The 19,546-nt window shown below is 40.4% G+C and overlaps 1 protein-coding gene across 1 annotated transcript in view; it reads right to left on the minus strand.

The window, feature by feature from the left end:
- Positions 1-2,189, minus strand: part of LOC139373820 (CUB and sushi domain-containing protein 3-like) — a 740,037-nt gene extending 737,848 nt beyond the window's left edge. Inside the window, exon 1 of the mRNA XM_071114860.1 lies at positions 2,074-2,189. Within this exon, the coding sequence (XP_070970961.1) occupies positions 2,074-2,140 (67 nt within the window). The 5' untranslated portion in view covers positions 2,141-2,189. The remainder of the gene's footprint in view (positions 1-2,073) is intronic.
- Between the last annotated feature and the right edge of the window lie 17,357 nt (positions 2,190-19,546).

Here is a 19,546-nt window from a genome sequence, read left to right on the forward strand (position 1 = left end):
CTGAAAAGAGATGATGACGAGACGACCATACAGCCTATATGACTGCTGTTGTGTGCCTACGGGGGATGGGCATCAGGTGTCAATAGCATTAGATCAAGAAAGTGGTATAGGCTACGCAAATTTAACTGCGACAGGTAATGTTGACATGCAGAGGTCGACACCAGATGTAGGCTACCCCAGGGCCGGCTCCAGGCGGTCCTTGACCCCAAGTATTAGTATTATTTTATTTTTAACATGCTTTTGAGAATAGTAGAATACAGAGTTACTGACCGGGCATGACGGTTACGTGCCCAGGGGCCCAGACCTCCAGGGGGCCCCCACTGATTTTATTAGCCACTCTCACTTAAATATCAATGGCATAATTCATGGCAAAATGTGTAGAATTTCACGCTGGCATTTCTTGTCATGAATCTTGCCCTAAAGGCAGCTCTGCAGACTGGTCATTAACTGGCACAGCCACAAAGTCATACAATCTCATTTTTAACCTTAACCACACTGCCAATCCTAATGCCTAACTCTAACCTTAAATTTAGACCAAAAATATATTTTTGTGTTCATAAATTATTAAGATTTAGCCAATTTGGACTTTGCAGCTGGCCCATCTAGCAGAAATCGCTCAGTTCTACCTACAAGGCAAGATTCATAATAATAAATATCAAGCTGCTTAAATTTCAGGAAATATGATTTATATCTGCAAAAATGTCTCTCCACCCGATGGCAAAATGTGTAGAGTTGCAACCAAATATTGCATAGGGCCCCAAAAAGGCTAGATTTTGATGCAATTATACACATTTTGCCATTGAGACATTTTTGCGGTTTGGCCGGCTGCAAAATCCAAATAGGCTAAATCTAAAAAAAATTGGGCTACCCCCCCTAAGTATCATGTTCAGGGTCCACTCTAAATCAGTGTAACCAATACTGCTTATACCAACACATGCAGCAAACACAGTATTGTCCAAATCACTTCTAAGAACTTGATTCATCAATATATTGTCTCAGGTGCAATGTATTGTCTCAGCTTGATTCGAGACATAAAACCTTCCCAAATAATAGAGCCCTAAAACCGTTTTCAACATTGTACTATAAGAAACCCTGAAGATTACAATGGGTTTCAAATAATCAATCCAATGGTTTGCCAATTAATGATGTATCTGCGTGCTGTGTTTGGTGCCGACCCACTGGGCACAGACGTCAACTTCCATTCCACGTTGGTTCCACCTAATTTCTTTGAAATGACGTGAAAACAACGTTGATTCAACCAGTGTGTGCCAATGTGGAACGCGCAACAGTTAAATCCCAGCCCACCAAAGCCTACAGTCTATTGGCTGAGGGAAGGCTTGTCTATCAGTTTAGGTAAAGGTCTATCAAAAAGGGTGTAGTGAGGTTTTAAATCAAGACGTCGTTTTGTTTGGTGTTCTAGGCGTAACACTCGCCCACAATGATGTAACCTTTGTGGAATAGGAATAGTATTGTAGATTAAATAGATGCCAATTTCCATCCCTATATGTCCCTTTGGGCTATATATTCTCTCCCTCAAACCCGAGGTAATCAGATAGATGAGGAATATGTCTGTAACCTTCTCTGTAGTCTCCTACATTGTAACTAACGCGCCTAACACACGTTTTTTTTTAAACAGAGGCGCTTGCACCGTCCATCATTTACCATTCTCCCTTTTTAAAACAAATATAGTTTCAGTATAACGATTTACAGAAATCCTATTTTTAATAAAAATAGGTGGATGACGAGTTTGAAATGGTTCTACGGTAACCGAGAAAAGATGCCTATAGATGCATATGCGTAATCTCCCCTAAACAATACACGGGTTAATAGGCATAGGCAACTCACGTATTCGCTTGAGCATACGGCAAGAATATTTATTGAGCTCTCGCTCAATGCCTGCATTGAACGGGAAGCCTGGCAAGTAAATGCGTCCCCTTAGCTCTAGCCTATTTTTATGCCTTTTTACTGCACAGCCGAATCTTCCCGTACAAGAAGACACCACCCTCCCCAAAAAATGTTTTTAAAGTATTAAGACATAATTACTGCATAAGACATCAAAGGATTGTTCCTTACCTCGCGCACACGTGACCATCATAAAAAATACGAGATTCCAAAATATAACTCCAGTTTTAATCCTCATTTTTTTAGCTTGGAAAAAGTCCTCTGGACCGCATCTAATACATCCTCTCTTGAAAAGCTTTAAGAAGTCCATCGACCTGATTCGATATCCCTCTATGTCATCTGTTATCATGTTATTCTCTTCTCAATCTCCTCCGTTTCTGAGCCGGTAGCAGTGTGTCTTCCGTGGTGGCTGGTGCGCGGTCACAGATCGAAGTGAACGGCGTTGCTGGGATGCCACAGCAACCTTGACGAGGACTCAACCATCTCACCAACAGGGGCAAAACTCTCAGCTCGATTCCTTGCGAGCTGGTAGGTTGTTTAAACTGAAGTTTTTTTTAATCTAGTGTTTTCTGTCAAAATATCTCACCACATGAGCAGAGATAGTGACATAGCCATCAAATAAAAACAATCATGAACCACAATAGTCAAGTGCATTCCCACGGAAACACGCTGAACGAAAATAGAAACGCAACATGTAAAATGCTGGTCCCATGTTTCACGAGCAGAAATAAAAGATCCCTGACATTTTCCATACTGCGCAAAAAAAATATGTATCTCAAATGTTGTGCGCAACTTTGTTTATGTCCCTGTTAGTGAGCATTTCTCCTTTGTCAATATAATCCATACACCTGACATGTGGCATATCAAGAAACTGATTAAACAGCATGATCATTACACAGGTGCACCTTGTGCTGGGAATAATAAAAGGTGTTGTGGAGTATTTCTGTCTGTAATAAAGCCCTTTTGTAGGGGAAAACTCATTCTGATTGGCTTGGCCTGGCTCCCAAGAGGGTGGGCCTATGTCCTCCCAGGCCCACCTATTGCAGTGCCCCTGTGAAATCCATAGATTAGGGCCTTATGAATTTATTTAAATTGACTGATTTCCTTATATGAACTGTAATGCAGAAAAATCTTTAAAATTGTTGCATGTTGCGTTTATATTGTTGTTCAGTGTAAATACATATATCAGATCTTCTCAGTGCCGATTATAGGCTATGGTAGGCTAATCTTTAACCAATGATTTTTATTTTTATTTTCTTTCACAAAATCCTAAATCGAATGTATAGTTGTTGTTGCCATGTAGACGTACTTTTTGACAACACTTTTAATGAGAAAATGACACCAAACTTAACAATAAGTGAGTTCTGTTTGGTAAAGGAATGATGATTCAAGAAAATATCTCCTTTCCATTGCAATGGTGGCATTCGTTGTTGAATTGTAATGGAAGAATTGATGTAACCTATGTATTCTTTAACTAATTGCAGTTATTTAATCGTAATTTCGTGAAATTACCCTGGCATAAGCCATCCTCTCAAATACTGGTGACACCATTCCGATGTAAACCAGCTGCATAATTCTACCGCATTTGAATCAGAAGATACATTGCATCTGCCCGGATTCAAATTCCCTTTTCAACTCTAAAGTTGAGTTATTTCCAGGACTAAGTAGCAGTGTAGAAGGCCACTCCTGCCATCTACAGGCTATGTGCCCTGTCAAATTCTCTCCTCAATGACAACCCTGAATCGCTCTCTCTTTTCGCTCCGTTCTGTCTCTCTCTCGTTCTCCCTCCCTCCCCCCCCCCCCCCCCCCCCACACACACACACACACACACAGACACACTACGTCTTTTTAAGTTCCGACAATTTGAATATGTGTGTTATCTAGCCACTATGTGTCTGTGTTTTCACATCCAACACGCTTTACCTTCTACTGTTCATTACTGAATCTTTAATGTACAAATTATACATAAACAAAAAACAAATGTTGGTGTCTATTTTGCCATTATTGCGCACTATAGGCTACTGTGTGTGTCTTTTTGAATCGCCCTGTATAATTGCGAAGGGCTCGTGAAGTCAAACGCTCGAAGGCGCGAGGCTCTTGGAACTCTCCAAGGTGCTGAAGTCTGCATTCTACAAATCAGTATTTCGAGCGTTTTGTTTCAAGAGGAGAGACGGAGATCGAGTAAGGCAATCCGCTGTCTTCGTGTCGCAGATAGACGTTGCATTTTAATGAACCCAAAGCCACATGACATACGAGTGGCGCAGCGGTCTAATGCACTGCGCCTCGGTGCTGAGAGGCGTCACTACAGACCCTGTTTCGATTCCATGCTCTATCACAACCGGCTGTGATTGGGAGTCCCGTAGGGTGGCGCACAATTGACTTGCCTAGTTATAAAACAAACAGAAGTAGGAGCATCCCAGGTTTTTGGATACAGGCTCCCTTTATCCTCCAGTCTAAGGCTACTTGTGTTGAGATGTATGTTCACTTGAATACAGCTCTTGCCCCCCCAAAATTCATAATGCACATTTTTCAAGGCCCATGCACACAGATCTTGTGTTTTTTTGGGGGGGTGGGGGCAGATGGGTCTGGTCATATTTGACCAGACCCATCTGCAAGAGACGGAGTACCTGAGAGAAAGGGTGCCATAATAGAATCAAATCCATTACATGAGAGCAGTGGCGATTTTATCATGGAAATCATGGAGGGGAAAATAAAACATTGTGGAATACATGACAGCAAAGCCACTACACGAAACAATACATTAATTGCACTGCTAAACGTGGCAATTTTTTTTACCCCCTTTTTCGTGGTATCCAATTGTTAGTAGTTACTATCTTGTCTCATCGCTACAACTCCCGTACGGGCTCGGGAGAGACGAAGGTCAAAAGCCATGCGTCCTGCGAAACACAACCCAACACAGCGCGCATCCAACCCAGAAGCTAGCCAAACCAATGTGCACCTGGCCAGCGTGCGCTGTGCCCAGCCCCCCACAGGAGTCACTAGTGTGCAATGAGACAAGGACATCCCTACTAGCCAAACCCTCCCTAACAACTCTAGGAGCCTGGGCTTGAACCGAGAGTGTCTGGTGGCACAGCTAGCACTGTGATGCAGTGCCTTAGACCACTGCGCCACCTAGTAGGCCCCTTGCATGGCCAATGTTGAATGTTTATAATTTTAAACTAGGAAAATAACCCTTAATTTTAGACTTGGGACCACACAGCTACTCCACTGAATGTCAGGCTAATGATTGCTATGCAATGCTTGCAGTTAGCCACTGATTCCTTCCAAACCACTCATTGTTGAAAATTCAATTTCCAACTTGTTGTGTAATGTTTATGTCCAATGGCTGCTCAGCACCGATACGTCTAATCTATACTTTCTCTTCATTATTTCTCTTCATATGACAAGGATTAAAAATGATTTGCCAGTAGATTGTCGACTTGATTCATGATGATGGCTACTAGCTAAGATTTTGAAAGTGTGATGTTGACATGATCAGTACAATCAAAGCTACTGTAGATATAACGTGATTTGACTTCATTTTACCTGCATTTTGGAGCTGCCTGACTCAAGAAAACAAAAAAGAGACCATGTACTGTATGTATGTGGCATTATTAACTAAATTATATATATTTTGACGTTGTTTGCGCTGATATGTGACATGTATTTATGCCCCCAAAAAATGTGAGGCTCAAAATGACGGGTCACCACTGCCTGAGAGAGAGGGTGCCATAATATAGTCAAATACGTCACCTGAGAGAGAGGGTGCCATAATCTAATCAAATATGTCACCTGAGAGAGAGGGTGCCATAATCTAATCAAATATGTCACCTGAGAGAGAGGGTGCCATAATCTAATCAAATATGTCACCTGAGAGAGAGGGTGCCAAAATATAATCAAAAACATCACCTGAGAGAGAGGGTGCCAAAATATAATCAAATATGTCACCTGAGAGAGAGGGTGCCATGATATAATCAAATATGTCACCTGAGAGAGAGGGTGCCAAAATATAATCAAATATGTCACCTGAGAGAGAGGGTGCCATAATCTAATCAAATATGTCACCTGAGAGAGAGAGTGCCAAAATATAATCAAATATGTCACCTGAGAGAGAGGGTGCCATAATCTAATCAAATATGTCACCTGAGAGAGAGGGTGCCAAAATATAATCAAATATGTCACCTGAGAGAGAGGGTGCCAAAATATAATCAAATATGTCACCTGAGAGAGAGGGTGCCATAATCTAATCAAATATGTCACCTGAGAGAGAGGGTGCCAAAATATAATCAAAAACATCACCTGAGAGAGAGGGTGCCATAATCTAATCAAATATGTCACATGAGAGAGAGGGTGCCAAAATATAATCAAAAACATCACCTGAGAGAGAGGGTGCCATAATCTAATCAAATATGTCACCTGAGAGAGAGGGTGCCATAATCTAATCAAAAACATCACCTGAGAGAGAGGGTGCCATAATATAATCAAAAACATCACCTGAGAGAGAGGGTGCCAAAATATAATCAAATATGTCACCTGAGAGAGAGGGTGCCATAATATAATCAAATACGTCACCTGAGAGAGAGGGTGCCATAAATCTTCCTCTTGTCAATCTCAATAATTGGTTTCTCTCTCTCCAGTGTCATGACGTGGCCCTGTTGGGGAGGTTTATGACCCCCATAAATACCTTTCCCCCTTTTCTCTCTCTACTCTACAGAATGGACTCTTGGAAAGCCTGTTGTTAATTAACATAGAGAGAGTATGGTAACATCAAAAGGTTGGGAATGGAACAATATTTCGGTAATCCAACCAGTTGAAAGTGTCCGTTGGTACTTAAAGAATATGATGTCAGATCAGTTGGTGTCTGAGACATTATATCTGATGATAGGACGACATAAACTGTTACTTGGAAAGTCTACACATTCTAGTTATCAGATTTACATGGAATTGTTGTGCAATTTAAATATTTAAATAGGAAACTATTTGTGAAAAGATTAAGTGTAACTTTAGTTTTTTAAATGAGAGAATTGTTTTCATAAGCAAAATATGCTCACTCAGTGGCCACGCCCTTGTGAATAGGCATTGGTTGGAAATGAACCATCCCTTTTCTACATTTCTATAAGAGCCCCCCGTGACCCAATTCACGGCGGACTAAGCCAACCCCAGCGTGAGCTGTGGTTACTAATGGTTGAAAGACTACAACCTAACGAAATTAACATTGTGTTCCGGATTACGTGAGGACTGATGTCCATACGTTTAAAAGGGCTAATTTCAACATGGACGTGATGATCGCCACGCTGGAAGGAAGAATTTTGACTACACCAGCCAGAATATAGCATGAGTTTAGTATGGCAACTTGGTATGAACTTTGAACTCTTTTTCACTAAGGAAGTGATACATCCTAGATGTTGAGTTATCAGTAGCAGCTGTAAATGGGCGTGGCCTAGGAAAGGATGGACAATCTCTTCAGAACGACAGGGTACTACAACGTATCTGTTCTACCACACGACGACAGGGTACTACAACGTATCTGCCCAGAAATATTCTTAATTTACAAGGGAGATATCTGCTAGGAAACCCAGCCTTCCATCCTTGACCAATCTATCGAAGCACAGCTCAGAATTAATATATTTCTTGCATTTTCCTTTTCCGAATGGGCGGTTATTTAGATTGCATAAGATTCTGTATTTACGATAGCATATCTTTATAAGGTCCAATAGAGACCCAATCATTTTGTTCCTCAGTCTTTCCGCTCTTTCTTTCAACCCCAACCCCCTTTCTTTGTGTAACCAGCCGTCATTTTGGTTTTGTCCGCTAGGGACATTTTCTTTTATGAAATAATTAGTAATCAATGTATGATCCATCCTGTCTACATGTAATTCTGTGTGATTATCTAGGTATTTAGTAAATAAATAATTAAATAAAATGTTGTATTGCTGAATAAACTTGTTAGCCAGGGTTCATGAAGATAACCAATAATTTTCCGACCTTCAGATGAGACTGAATAAGGTGCCGATTAATAATTGACTGCTATTGATTTAAAAGATGACCAGGTCTTTAAGAGTTTATTCGGAAGACAACAGCTCTATAAACGTTATTCCGTGGTGCTCCAACTTCCTAGGTAATTAAATTTACATGATTAGTTTAATCAGGTAATATTAATAACAGAGAATTGATTTGATAAAAGAGCATGTCATATATAATTTAATCCATAGTAAAGACACAACATCATGACACACCGTGTGAGGAATCTAAAATAGGATGACGCTTTCATTTTGATTCAGCCTATATAAAATTGAAAATCAGATTACACAATACACCCAGTTTATTAGACACATTATTGAAGTTGTAGACTGGAATTGGTGAGCTGTGTGTGTGTCTGTTTTGGAGGCTGCCTTTGTGTTGTTCTCTGATGTAGCCAGTGGGTAGAGTTAGCTATACATTTCTAGTACTAGGACACGATCCAGCTACTTATATAAATTTGAGAAATAGAGCGTTTGGCCAGACATAGTGCTATATCTGCCTCCCGTGTTTCAGAACCAGGTAGACTCGGTCATTATTAATTTCTCGAGCTAGGACACAGGTCCAGCCGAAGATATTAGCTTGACCAGCGATAATTATCTCTGTCCCTCACATTCTCAGTATCATGAGTAGACCAACGGTGTATGTCTTTGTTTACCGCGCTTTCCGGCAAAACATTGCATAAAACAGTTCCCTGGCTGAAGGGAACCCTATTGTGTGCTTGGAAGTGTGACTTTGGTACAAATATGATTAGCTAAGCACTAGATGCTAAAGCTAACAAAGGGAAAGCAGACATTTTGTTTTTCCTGTGTTGCGTTGAAATTCCTCAGCCTTGCGTGACGGAAGTTTGTACTTCCGTTTGATTTCAGCGTGAAGTGAACCTAGTGGTGAATGTACCCTAACATTTGAACTACTATTTACACTTTTGATAATCCAGACAATCTCCATTGATTGGATATCATCGTCTCATTCAATTTAATAAGTTAAATTGTCGAACATACCTTAAGGTTCTTCCAATCAAATGAGACACTTTTAAACTTCCCATATTAACCTAGATAAACCAACTGCTCAGGTTAAATAAAATACAGTTTAATTCCCAGATAGCCTATCCAGGTATGATTAATCATTATCACTGATTAATTAATCAAATCTTCTTTTGCAAATTCATACATGTCCAACTCCCACATTACTGGTACAGTACTGATGGATCGTTAACATCTATAAATAGATTTTATATTTTATCTTTGCAGCTTCAAAAGAATTCCAAACCCAAACTTAAAAAAAAAATAGGAACATTTTTCCTCTAAATTTTTCAAATAATGTGCAAGCTTTAAGAGGGGGTGGTCACCACTCCCCTGCTAATTAGTGAACCTCCACCCATAAAAGGATTGATCTCTGGCCTCAGCAGCAAAACCAACCCTAATTATGTCCTTAGCGAAACAACTGCCAAAATTGCGAACAACGCTCTCCAAAATACCTGAAGTGTGTGCCTGATGTCTGGTGGTGATCCTGAATGGAGAAGCATCCATCTAGTCTTTACTAGACATCCTTCAGGGGGCTCAGAAGCCAACCACTCCAGATCCAGCTGGCAGTTTTTACAAGCTCCAGATCCAGCTGGCAGTTTTTACAATAGTTAGCACACTACGACAGGCCTGCATGTTGTTTTTACAATAGTTAACACACTACGACAGGCCTGCATGTTGTTTTTACAACAGTTAACACACTACGACAGGCCTGCATGTTGTTTTTACAATAGTTAACACACTACGACAGGCCTGCATGTTGTTTTTACAATAGTTAACACACTACGACAGGCCTACATGTTGTTTTTACAATAGTTAACACACTACGACAGGCCTGCATGTTGTTTTTACAACAGTTAACACACTACGGCAGGCCTACATGTTGTTTTTACAATAGTTAACACACTACGACAGGCCTACATGTTATTTTTACAACAGTTAACGCACTACGACAGGCCTACATGTTATTACAATAGTTAACACACTACGACAGGCCTACATGTTGTTTTTACAATAGTTAACACACTAAGACAGGCCTACATGTTGTTTTTACAATAGTTAACACACTACGACAGGCCTACATGTTGTTTTTACAATAGTTAACACACTACGACAGGCCTGCATGTTGCTCATAACAGGTTTATCTGCTGCTGCTGCAAAACTCTCCTCCCTCCCAACCGCTCCCCCTTCCTCCATGTCCAAACCAAGTAATTCAAATTCCTCATCAGCCCCATGTCCGCAGATTAATGCTGTGGTCCCATGCCCCCTGAACAATGAAAAGGGCAACAAAATAAAATCCAGCCATGAGCATAATGACCTTTCAGCATGGCGACTCCCTTCGTCACTGAGCATAGCAAAGCAGAGTCAGTGTCAAGCAGAGCACAGGGGAACAATCAGCAGAGGATGAATCACTTATTTTTATCAGGAACATTCATGTGTTGAAAATTCCATATTGTTTGCATAGTCAATTTACGCACAGCTCTGAAACACACACTTACCCCACCAGACATGCCACCAGGGGTCTTTTCATAGTGCCCAAATCCAGAACAAATTCAAGAAAGAGTTTTATATTTTACAGAGCCATTATTGCATGGAACTCCCTTCCATCTCATATTGCTCAAATGAACAGTAAACCTGTTTTAAAAAAACAAATACAGCAACACCTGACTGCACAACACCTCTCCCTTATTTGACCTAGATAGTTTGTGTGTGTGTATTGATATGTAGTCTACGTGTGCCGTTTTAAAATGTATGTAGTTCTGTCCTTGAGCTGTTATTATCTATTAATGTTATGTGTTATGTCATGTTTCATGTTCTGTGTGGACCCCAGGAAGAGTAGCTGCTGCTTTCACAACAGCTAATGGGGATCCTAATGAAATACAAAAAAAAACAAATCTAGACTACACCTCATTAAACTCCCATTCCTCCTCACTGAGGGTTGGGGTACAGAACTGCAACCTCCACACCCCTCCAAGTCCCTGGCTTAGAGCCTTCTCATTGGCTAAACTGGGCTGATTATTCATATTAACTGATCCCATAATTTAATAATAATAAGTTTAATATTAAGGCACTTGAATGTTCACATGTTCAAGAAGGCATTTCTGAAGAAAAAATGAAATAAAAAGTATCTGCACTACTGGGTAGTAGGAACCAACGTCAAACGCCTCAGATCGTGTAACCGGTCACATTTCATATTTTTTCCCTCACAACTTTTAACCTAAATCAAATCAAATGTTATTTGTCACATACACATGGTTAGCAGATGTTAATGCGAGTGTAGCGAAATGCTTGTGCTTCTAGTTCCGACCATGCAGTAATATCTAACAAGTAATCTAACCTAACAATTTCACAACAACTACCTTATACACACAAGTGTAAAGGAATGAATAAGAATATGTACAGTACGTACAAATATACTGTATGAATGAGTGATGGCCGAACGGCATAGGCAAGATGCAGTAGATGGTATAGAGTACAGTATATGCACATGAGATGAGTAATGTAGGGTATGTAAACATTATATAAAGTGGCGTTGTTTAAAAACGGGATCGATTTGACAACATCCCGTGTGGCAGAGCGCCAAATTCAAAAGCAAATTCTACACAGCCATTTTCCAGCCAAGGAGAGGGCTCACAAATGTCAGAAATAGCGATTAAATTAATCACTAACCTTTGATGATCTTCATCTGGTGGCACTCCCAGGACTCCGTGTTACACAATAAATGTTTGTTTTGTTCAATAAAGTCCCTCTTTATGTCCAAAAACCTCAGTTTAAATTGGAGACTTATGTTCAGTAATGCATTGTCTCAAATAACATCCGTTGAAATTGCAGAGAGCCAAATCAAATTACAGAAATACTCATCATAAACATTGATGAAAGATACAAGTGTTATACATATGATTAAAGATACACTTCTTGTTAATCCAGCCGCTGTGTCAGATTTCAAAAAGGCTTTACGGCGAAAGCAAACCATGCCATTATCTGAGGATAGCACCCCATCAAACACTTGACAGACAATCATAATTCAATCCGCCAGGCATGACACGAAACTCAGAAATAAAGATATTTTTCATGCCTTACCTTTGACGAGCTTCTTCTGTTGGCACTCCAATATGTCCCATAAACATCACAAATGGTCCTTTTGTTCGGTTAATTCTGTCGTTATATATCCAAAATTTCAATTTATTTGGTGCGTTTGATCCAGAAAAACACCGGTTCCAACTCGCGCCACATGACTACAAAATATCTCATAAATTACCTGTAATCTTTGTCCAAACATTTCAAACAACTTTCCTAATACAACTTCAGGTATTTTTTAACGTAAATAATTTATACAATTTAATACGGAATAACTCAATACAGGAGGAAAACAAAGTGTAGCGAGCTTTCAGGTCGTGCGCCTCTATCAAACAGTAAACTTCACTTGACCCTCGTAATGAACAGCCTTACTTCCTCATTGCTCAAAAGAAAAACATCGATCAATTTCTAAAGACTATTGACATCCAGTGGAAGTGATAGGAACTGCAAGCAACTGCCTTAGAATTCTAGATTCCCAATGAATACCTACTTTGTTTTCCTGGATGGTTTGTCCTCGGGGGTTTTAACCTGCCAAATAAGTTCTGTTATACTCTAACAAAGAGTACACGTCCCTCGAGCCTCATTCTGAACAGTGTTGCTTCTTCATTTCTCAAAGGAAAAACCTCAACCAATTTCTAAAGAGTCTTGACATCCAGTAGAAGCGATAGGAACTGCAAGAAGGTCCCTTAGAAATCTGGATTCCCAATGAAAACCCATTGAAAAGAGTGACCTCAACAACAAACAAAAAAATCTTAATGGTTTGTCCTCGGGGTTTCGCCTGCCAAATAAGTTCTGTTATACACAGACATGATTCAAACAGTTTTAGAAACTTTGGAGTGTTTTCTTTTATCCAAATTTACCAATAATATGCTAATCCTTCCTTCTGGGCCTGAGTAGCAGGCAGTTAACTTTCAGCACGCTTTTCATCCGGACGTGAAAATACTGCCCCCTAGCATAAGAGGTTAAAGTGGCTAGTGATGCATTTATTACATCAATTTTTCCAATATTAAAGTGGCTAGAGTTGAGTCAGTATGTTGTCAGCAGCCACTTTGATGCACCTGTACTGACCTCGCTTTCTGGATGATAGCGGGGTGAACAGGCAGTGGCTAGGGTGGTTGTTGTCCTTGATGATCTTTTTGGCCTTCCTGTGACATCGGGTGGTGTAGGTGTCCTGGAGGGCAGGTAGTTTGCCCCCGGTGATGCGTTGTGCAGACCTCACTACCCTTACGGTTATGGGCGGAGCCACTGCCGTACCAGGCGGTGATACAGCCCGACAGGATGCTCTCATTTGTGCATCTGTAAAAGTTTGTGAGTGTTTTTGGTGACAAGCCGAATTACTTCAGCCTCCTAAGGTTGAAGAGGCACTGCTGTGCCTTCTTCACCACGCTGTCTGTGTGGGTGGACCATTCCAGTTTGCCCATGATGTATACGCAGAGGAACTTAAAACCTTCCATCCTCTGCACTACTGTCCCGTCAATGTGGATAGGGGGCTGCTCCCTCTGCTGTTTCCTGAAGTCCATGATCATCTCCCTTGTTTTGTTGACATTGAGTGTGAGGTTATTTTCCTCATACCTCACTCCGAGGGCCCTCACTTCCTCCCTGTAGGCTGTCTCATCATTGTTGGTAATCAAGCCTACCACTGTAGTGTCGTCTGCAAACTTAATGATTGAGTTGGAGGCGTGCATGGCCACGCAGTCTTGGGTGAACAGGGAGTACAGGAGAGGGCTGAGAACGCACCCTTGTGGGGACCCAGTGTTCAGGATCAGCGGGGTGGAGATGTTTTTACCTACTCTCACCACCTGGGGGCGGCCCGTCAGGAAGTCCAGGACCCAGTTGCACAGGGCGGGGTCGAGAACTAGGGTCTCGAGCTTAATGACGAGTTTGGAGGGTACTATGGTGTTAAATGCTGAGTTGTAATCGATGAACAGCATTCTTACACAGGTATTCCTCTTGTCCAGATGGGTTAGGGCAGTGTGCAGTGTGATTGCGATTGCGTCGTCTGTTGACCTATTGGGGCGTTAAGCAAATTGGAGTGGGTCTAGGGTGTCAGGTAGGGTGGAGGTGATTTGGTCCTTGACTAGTCTCTCAAAGCACTTCATAATGACGGAAGTGAGTGCTATAGTCATTTAGCTCAGTTACCTTAGTTTTCTAAATCCAGTGACATGGTGATATTTCTTGCTGTTTTCACGTTGAATTCATCTCAGTTGACTCAACCAAACGTAAATCAAATCTATACGTTGAAATGACGTCTGTGCCCAGTGTGAATGGATAAAGGTAAGAAATGCATTTCTTGAATACTGGAAAAAATAACTCTAATGCCTCAAAGGCAGGGAAATAACGACAACAATTTTACTCTAATGAGTCACAGGGGATGTGTTGTTTGAGACATAAATAGGTTATGTTGCCAAATCTCAGTCTGTTTGGACAGGAGTCCTTGTATGACCATTTGCAAATTGCGTTTGAAAAGTCATTGCGACATATAATCAACTAGGCCAACTAGACAGTAGCAGCAACAAATGCTGCAAAACACTCAAAGTACACATATGTATTGTCTGTATACAAGTATCTTTAGCAACGTGAGAGAGTTTGTACTTTGTAGGTCTATGTAGAGGGAATGGCTTGCTTCATGCCCAGTGTGATGATGGCCGTCTCATGGCTCACCATCACATAGAGATAGTGACACAGAGAGAGAGAGACAGAAAAAGAGAGAGGAAGAGAGAAAGGGAGAGAGAGACAGAAAGACAGAAAGAAAGAGAGAAAGACAGCGAGAGCGAGAGCGAGAGCGAGAGAATATCCTGGGGGAAAATATAAAAGACAGCAGAGGGATAAGATAAATCATCTTGGTCTATAAGTGATGGATATATTACTTCATTCCCTCAGGGCACTAAGGGTTTATAAACAGCGTGTGCACTGTGCAATGCAGCACGGAGGATGCTGTCGTGACGTGACTATCATTAATGTGATGACTGTTATTCTTTGAATAATTACATGATATGTTTAATTGTTATTAGATTAAAATAATAATGTAACAATTCATTCATTAGGAATTTGGGGCACCACGGGAAAAGTTTAATCTCCCAAATTAACTCAAGAGTATATAGATATGATAACACTCACGGATGATAATTTCCTCATATCAGTCTCATTCTGAACTTCGCAGACTTCGTGTATCTGCACAAACCCGAGTCTTACTAATAATTTCGTACCACACAAATTGATTTGATTATTTATTTACTAACAAACTAAATGATAAGATACACATACACATGGTAAAGGTTATTGATTAGAAACTTAATATGATGACAACAAGTCCCTGGTGGACTAACACAATATGACACATGTTACACAAGATGGAGAGTTGAAGAGAGAGAGAAAGAGAAGCAACACTTGGATACATTTGGGAACTACAATCACAATAACCTTAATACCTTGCCCTGAACTGCCACTCTTATGGGTAAGAAGTAATGAATGTATTTAAGTGTTGAAGGTCTTCGTCGGGAATCTCTGTTGGGCCCAGGCCTTCATGTGCTTAGTGAGGAGTTTTCGATTGGGCCTTCTTATTTCGGATGGCCTTCTCATTCGTTCTCAGGTTTAGGTCTCTGATTGTCCACAAGAGGTCACAATGTCCTTCTTCTTAGTTGTCTGTTTACTTGCACTCGTTCTGGAAGAGTGGTCTCCTGACGACGGCTAATCAGCCGTGTCGATGATCCCAGAGTGGTGATGAAAGCAGATTAGGCAACGATGATTTGAAAAGAATAACCGGATGGTCCAACTCACCTTCTTAAATACATTACTTAGAACAGCTACTCAACGTTAGCATTGGATTGTTAGAGGTTCTTTTGTCCTTTTCACCCTCGTGCTGCGTTCCCAGGTTCATGTCTATTGTAGACCTCACTGTAGTGTGTGGTCCTGCTAGTCTAATATGTCAATTCTTAACTCAAACTTTTTATACTCTCGGGTAAAAATGGGCATTTACATCATAATGACACGCTCTCTGGGCTCCCTGGGATGTGGATAGTTACGAGGCAAGATATCATAATTGACTATGATCTCGTTAGAGAACTAAAATCACAATCTTATCGTCACTAAAACATTCTCTTTATCCTTGATATTTTCTACACATTGTAAAGGATGTAAACCAGAAGTACACAGTATAAAAGCTCTTCAAGTTACAATGTTTTCATTATAATGTCTTTATAACCATTTTATTGACATCTCTCATCAATCCATCTCTCATCATTCCCAACATTTGAATGTTGAAATATATTTTCCCAGTGTTCATAGTTTGATGTTGAAGTTTTGGGCAGCAAACTATTCTGTAACAAAGCGACATTCCATCCACCCAAACTAGACCCCAAAAGGAATCGTCTGCTGCCTACAATTTACAATCGACGTGAGGTGTAGATCTCCTACCATTAAACAAGTCTTCATGCATCAAGGGCTATAGATCTCCCACCATTAAACAAGACCTCACGCATCAAGGGCTGTAGATCTCCCACCATTAAACAAGACCTTGAAGCACAGCGAAGAGCTGCTGGCAAAACGCACAAAAGTGCTGTTTTGAATGAATGCTTACGAGCCTGCTGGTGCCTACCACCACTCAGTCAGACTGCTCTATCAAATCATAGACTTAATTATAACATAATAGCACACAGAAATACCAGCCTTAGGTCATTAATATGGTCGAATCTGGAAACTATCATCAAAAACAAGACGTTTATTCTTTCAGTGAAATACGGAACCGTATTTTATCTAACTGGTTGCAATGAAACTGCCTATTTCTCAGGCCCAGAATCTAGAACATGCATATAATTGTCAGATTAGGATAGAAAACACTCTAAAGTATCCAAAACTGTCAAAATATTGTCTGTGAGTATAACAGAACTGATATTGCAGGCGAAAACCTGAGGAAAATCCAACCAGGAAGTGCTGTTTTTCCTGAAATCTCTCTGTTCCATTGCATGCCTTCCCTCCATTTAAAGGGATATCAACCAGATTCCCTTTCCTATGCCTTCCACATGGTCTGAACAGTCTTTAGACATAGTTTCAGGCTTTTATTCTGAAAAAATTAGCGAGAACGATCACATCGCGTCATTGGATGGCTGGGTGCCAGCAGCGATTTGCATGCAAAACAGTTTGGAGCAGACATTTTCTCTCTCACTCCTATTGAAAAAGCTACGGTCCGGTTGAAATATTATCGATTATATATTGTAAAAACAACCTGACGATTGATTATAAAAATCGTTTGACATGTTCCTATGAACTTTACGGACACTATTTGGAATTTTCGTCTGCCCCGTCGTGACCGCTCGAGCCTGTGGATTTCTGAACATAACGCACCAACCAAATGGAGGTTTTTGGATATAAACATTATCTTTATGGAACTAAAGGAACATTTATTGTTGCGTCGACCAAACCCGGATCCGGGATTCTATTTACAGACCTAAGCTCATTACCATAACGCAACGTTAACTATTCATGAAAATCGCAAATGAAATGAAATAAATATGCCATCTCTCAAGCTTAGCCTTTTGTAAACAACACTGTCATCTCAGATTTTCAAAATATGCTTCTCAACCATAGGAAAACAATCATTTGTGTAAAAGTGGCTAGCTAGCGTAGCATTTAGCATTAGCATTAGCGTTAGCATCCAGCACGCAAGATTTCAACAAAAACATAAAAGCCTTCAAATAAAATAATTTACCTTTGAAGAACTTCGGATGTTTCAATGAGGAGACTCACAGTTAGATAGCAGATGCTCAGTTTTTCCAAAAAATATTCTTTGTGTATTAGAAATAGCTCCGTTTTGTACATCACATTTGGCTACCAAAAAAAAAACGAAAATTCAGTCCTCAAAACGCGAACTTTTTTCCAAATTTACTCCATAATATCGACTGAAAACATGGCAAACGTTGTTTAGAATCAATCCTCAAGGTGTTTTTCACATATCTCTTCAATGATATATCGTTCGTGGAAGCATGGTTTCTCCCCTAAATCAAATGGAAAAGTACAAGCAGCTGGCGTTTGCGCACCGATTTCCACGCAGGACACCAGGCGGACACTTGGAAAATGTAGTCTCTTATGGTCAATCTTCCAATGATATGCCTACAAATACGTCACAATGCTGCAAACACCTTGGGGAAACGACAGAAAGTGTAGGCTCATTCCTTGCGCAATCACAGCCATATAAGGAGACAATGGAAAACAGAGCTTCAGAGATTCTGCTCATTTCCTGCTTGACGCATCATCTTGGTTTCGCCTGTAGAATGAGTTCTGGGGCACTTACAGACAATATCTTTGCAGATTCTGAAACTTCAGAGTGTTTTCTTTCCAAAACGGTCAATAATATGCATAGTCGAGCATCTTTTCGTGACAAAATATTGCGCTTAAAACGGGAACGTTTTTTATCCAAAAATGAAATAGCGCCCCTAGAGATTAACTGGGAGTCTTGTGAGTGCAAACATCTGAAGATCATCAAAGGTATGCGATTCATTTTATTGCATTTCTGACTTTCGTGAGCAATCTACTTGCTCCTAGCTGTTTGTAATGTTTTGTCTGCTAAGAGAGATGTCATAAACATAAACTCTAGGTATGTTTTTTCCGAAAAGCTTTTTTGAAATCTGACATGCCAGGTTGATTAACAACTAGCTAAGCTGTGTTTTGCTATACTGCACTTGTGATTTCATGAAATTTAAATATTTTTAGTAATATAATTTAATTTGGTGCTCTGTAATTCAGCAGATGTTGACGAAAATGATCCCGCTAATGGGATGGGTGCATCAAGAAGTTAATATTGCCTGCTAACCTGGATTTCTTTTAGCTAAATATGCAGGTTTAAAAAATATATACTTCTGTGTATTGAAGTTGCTAGCTAGCAACTTACCTTGGCTTCTTACTACATTTGCGTAACCGTCTCCTCGTGGTTGTCAAGATCGTCTTCTGGAGATAGAGAGGAGGACCAAAGCGCAGCGTGGTAGGTGTTCGTCATTTTAATGGAAAAGCTGAACACTACAAAACAACAAAGTGACAACTGTGCCGCTTATGAAACACAGTGCTAACAAGCAACATAACATAGACAATCACCCACAACCCACAATGACAAAACAGGCTACCTAAATATGGTTCCCAATCAGAGACAATGACTAACACCTGCCTCTGATTGAGAACCATATCAGGCCAAAGACAGAAACAGACAAACTAGACATCCAACATAGAATGCCCACTCAGATCACACCCTGACCAAACAAAACATATAAACATACAAAGCAAACTATGGTCAGGGCGTGACTGTGGTGCAATGTATTCAGGTGGTTAGAGCGTTGGACTAGTTAACTGTAAGGTTGCAAGATTGTATCCCCGAGCTGACAAGGTACAAATCTGTCATTCTGCCCCTGAACAAGGCAGTTAACCCACCGTTCCTAGGCCGTCATTGAAAATAAGAATGTGTTCTTAACTGACTTGCATAGTTAAATAAAGGATTAATAAATAATAATAATCTGGCAAATCGGTTTCCAAAAATACTGATT

This window comes from Oncorhynchus clarkii, chromosome 18 (assembly GCF_045791955.1).
Source record: "Oncorhynchus clarkii lewisi isolate Uvic-CL-2024 chromosome 18, UVic_Ocla_1.0, whole genome shotgun sequence".
Classification (NCBI taxonomy): Eukaryota; Metazoa; Chordata; class Actinopteri; order Salmoniformes; family Salmonidae; genus Oncorhynchus; species Oncorhynchus clarkii.